Genomic DNA, 3,012 nt, shown 5'->3' with positions numbered 1-3,012 from the left:
CGAAAGATATTTTCTTTCAAGGTCAAAGAATTACACAAAAGATCATTCTATGGATCTCATACCTCGTTCTATAATTCATACTTTGTTTAGATTTTGGATAGAGCTAACGAGTTGATCATTCTATGGATCTCATATCTCGTTCTAATGACTCCCGATTCTTTCATTTCCTTGTAAATATCATTCCCTTCATGGGTATGTTCTCCTACTCCGCCAAATACTGAAACACCTCCATGACCCTTAGCAATGTTGTTGATTAATTCCATAATTAACACTGTTTTTACCCACTCCAGCTCCCCCAAATAATCCAATTTTTCCCCCATGGCGGTAAGGAGCTAAAAGATCCACTACTTTAATGCTTGTTTCAAAGATTGAAAATCTGGTATCCAATTGTGTAAAGGCGGGAGCAGATCTATGAATAGGAGATCTTGTGAGAGCATCTATAGGACCTAAGTCATCAATAGGTTCCCCAAGAACATTAAAAATTCTTCCAAGAGTAGTTTCACCAACTGGAACACTAAGTGGACCTCCTGTATCAATTACTTTCATTCCTCTCATCGAACCATCTGTAGCATTCATAGCTACAAATAATAGGAGCTTTTGAACCTATCTCAACCTTCAGTATTTTTTTGTGGGAGAAAGAAAACTATGGAAAGGATTACTTCATTCTGGATAGCCATTTTTTTCAAGTAGATAGAAAGATATTCTAGATCGGGGTTCTGGAGAAGTACTACTTGATCATCCCTACCAATGTCAAGTCCTTATTGTTATCCCATTTCTATGGAAATATCTCTGGTCTAGATATCATTTTTTTTTTTCACAAATCTTTTTTATATCTTTATTGCTTGTCTCTTGCCTTCAACTCACGCATGATCAGTTGTAGCTAGTCTAAAACTTTCCTGAGCCTCTTGAAGATCAATATCAATACCTCTTTCTGCATTATTTACCAATAACGTGATTTCATTATTGTCTATCATGGCAAAACCACCCATCAAATCCATAGTGGACCATTGAGCATTGAGTCGTATCTTCATGACTCCTATATCCAAAGCTATTACAAGTGCAGTATGGTTGGGTAATACACCCATTTAACCATTATTAGTAGCTAGTATTATTTCTTGAACTTTTGAATCCTTTGAAAAACTTAAGGAGGCAATGGGTTCATGTCCGGTCCTAGCAATTCCGGACTTCACCCAACCCTTTTAGTTACAATGTGATGCTTTGGGTGATGGAATAGGGGTAGTTCTCATGCAAAACAAGAACCCTATTGCCTTTGAAAGTTGTAAATTATCAGAGAAAGAAAAGCACTACTCCATCTATGATAAGGAAATGCTGGCTATTATGCACGCTTTTGCAAAATTCAGGTAGTACCTAGTTGGAGGAAAATTCAATGTAAAGACCGACCACAATAGTCTTAGATTCTTCATGAACCAAAAGGATCTTAATGACCGCTGATAGAAATCGGTGAGCAAAATTCAATATCATAGCATATATAAGGTAGACCGAGATATGACCTATGGGTTAAATCGGCTGGTGTATTATAAGGTGAAGTAATGTCGTTAACCAACCATTTCCTTCCTTTAACTAAATTGGCTTCACATCCCTAATTTCTGCAATTGGGATGGGGCAGTTTAAAGGCAGTCATCAAGGGGAATTGGTTTAGGAGATGATAATATTTTTCCCTGGATATGGAAAATTTGACCACCTACTTTTATTAATTTGCAGATCCCTCCTCAACTGGTTAAAAGGATGAAATTAGCCGATATCATGATGATTTTGGGTAGTATAGATATCATTATGGGAGAGGTTGATCGTTAAAATGGTTATTAATACAACAGATCTCGAAGAACAAGCTATCAATTTATTTTCTCGATTGGGATTTTCAAGAGAAATTTCTAGTCTTATATGGATTCTAATCGACATAATTATCCTTCTATTGGGAACTACAATAGGATTATTAGTTATTGTATGGCTCAAAAGAAAAATATCTGGGAGAATTACAATAGGATTATTAGAAGAAGTTATGAAAGGCTCGCTCGGACCAGAGAACAAAGAGGGTTCCTGTGACAACCGGAAGGGAGGTTACCCACTTCTCGAAAGAAGCCACCGAGGGTGAGGGAAGGAAAGTACTGTTCGAACACCTAGCAACAACTATAATAAGGAGGGGACCGACACCCCTGTCGATAAAACCCTTGCCCTTAGGTCCAACTCAAAATTGAGTTCGTTCAACCCCCAGGAAATATCTCTTTTTTTGTTGGGCTCCTTATCTTCCTCCCACCGCTTCTTTTAGGAAAGGAGTTCGGAAATGAGTTCCTGCTTAATTGGCCTCGGAATAGTTCAACTCCACTCGGTGGGATAGCTAATACAATCCCAATCCAATGAGGGGCTCCATCCCCCAGACGAGTAGATTGGTTAGCACCAATGACAAAATTAGAAGCAATATGGGATAACAATAAGGACTTGACATTGGTAGGGATGATCAAGTAGTACTTCTCCAGAACCCTGATCTAGAATATCTTTCTATCTACTTAAAAAAAATGGCTATCCAGAACGAAGTAATCCTTTCCACAATTTTGTTTCTCCCACAAAAAAATACTGAAGGTTGAGATAGGTTCAAAAGCTCCTATTATTTGTAGCAGACAAAATCTCATTGGTTCAATTTATGAATATTCTGGTGCTTTTTTATTCTGTTCTTTATTTCTTAATGACCATTGAGAAGCCGTATGAAGTGAAAGTTTCACGTACGGTTTTGGAATAGAGATGAAAACAGTGATGTTTCTGTCGACTATAATTATCCAATAGTTCAAGTACAATTGATATAATTGAAGCACAATGCAGATATGCTTTTTTAGGATGGAATTTGTGGCGCCAACCTATAGGGTTTCTAGCTTTTTTCATCTCATCTCTGGCAGAATGTGAGAGATTGCCCTTTGATTTACCAGAAGCAGAAGAAGAATTGGTAGCGGGTTATCAAACTGAATATTCGGGTATCAAATTTGGTTTATTTTACGTTGC

At 37.5% G+C, this 3,012-nt stretch overlaps 1 protein-coding gene across 1 annotated transcript; it reads right to left on the bottom strand.

Annotated features, from left to right (window-relative positions):
* Nucleotides 1–237: 237 nt before the first annotated feature.
* On the bottom strand, nucleotides 238–576 carry LOC131036142 (ATP synthase subunit beta, chloroplastic-like). Its single transcript, XM_057967957.2, has one exon. The coding sequence runs from the start codon at nucleotides 574–576 to the stop codon at nucleotides 238–240; it is 339 nt and encodes a 112-aa protein (XP_057823940.2).
* Between the last annotated feature and the right edge of the window lie 2,436 nt (nucleotides 577–3,012).

The sequence above is a fragment of the Cryptomeria japonica genome, chromosome 10, assembly GCF_030272615.1.
Source record: "Cryptomeria japonica chromosome 10, Sugi_1.0, whole genome shotgun sequence".
In the NCBI taxonomy this organism is placed as follows: domain Eukaryota; kingdom Viridiplantae; phylum Streptophyta; class Pinopsida; order Cupressales; family Cupressaceae; genus Cryptomeria; species Cryptomeria japonica.
The sequence above is the reverse complement of the archived record's forward strand: the minus strand, read 5'-3'. Positions and strand labels throughout refer to the sequence as shown.

What these genes read in the sequence shown, in the direction of transcription:
- LOC131036142 (XM_057967957.2), bottom strand. Translation starts at nt 576, where the DNA reads ATGAATGCTACAGATGGTTCGATGAGAGGAATGAAAGTAATTGATACA.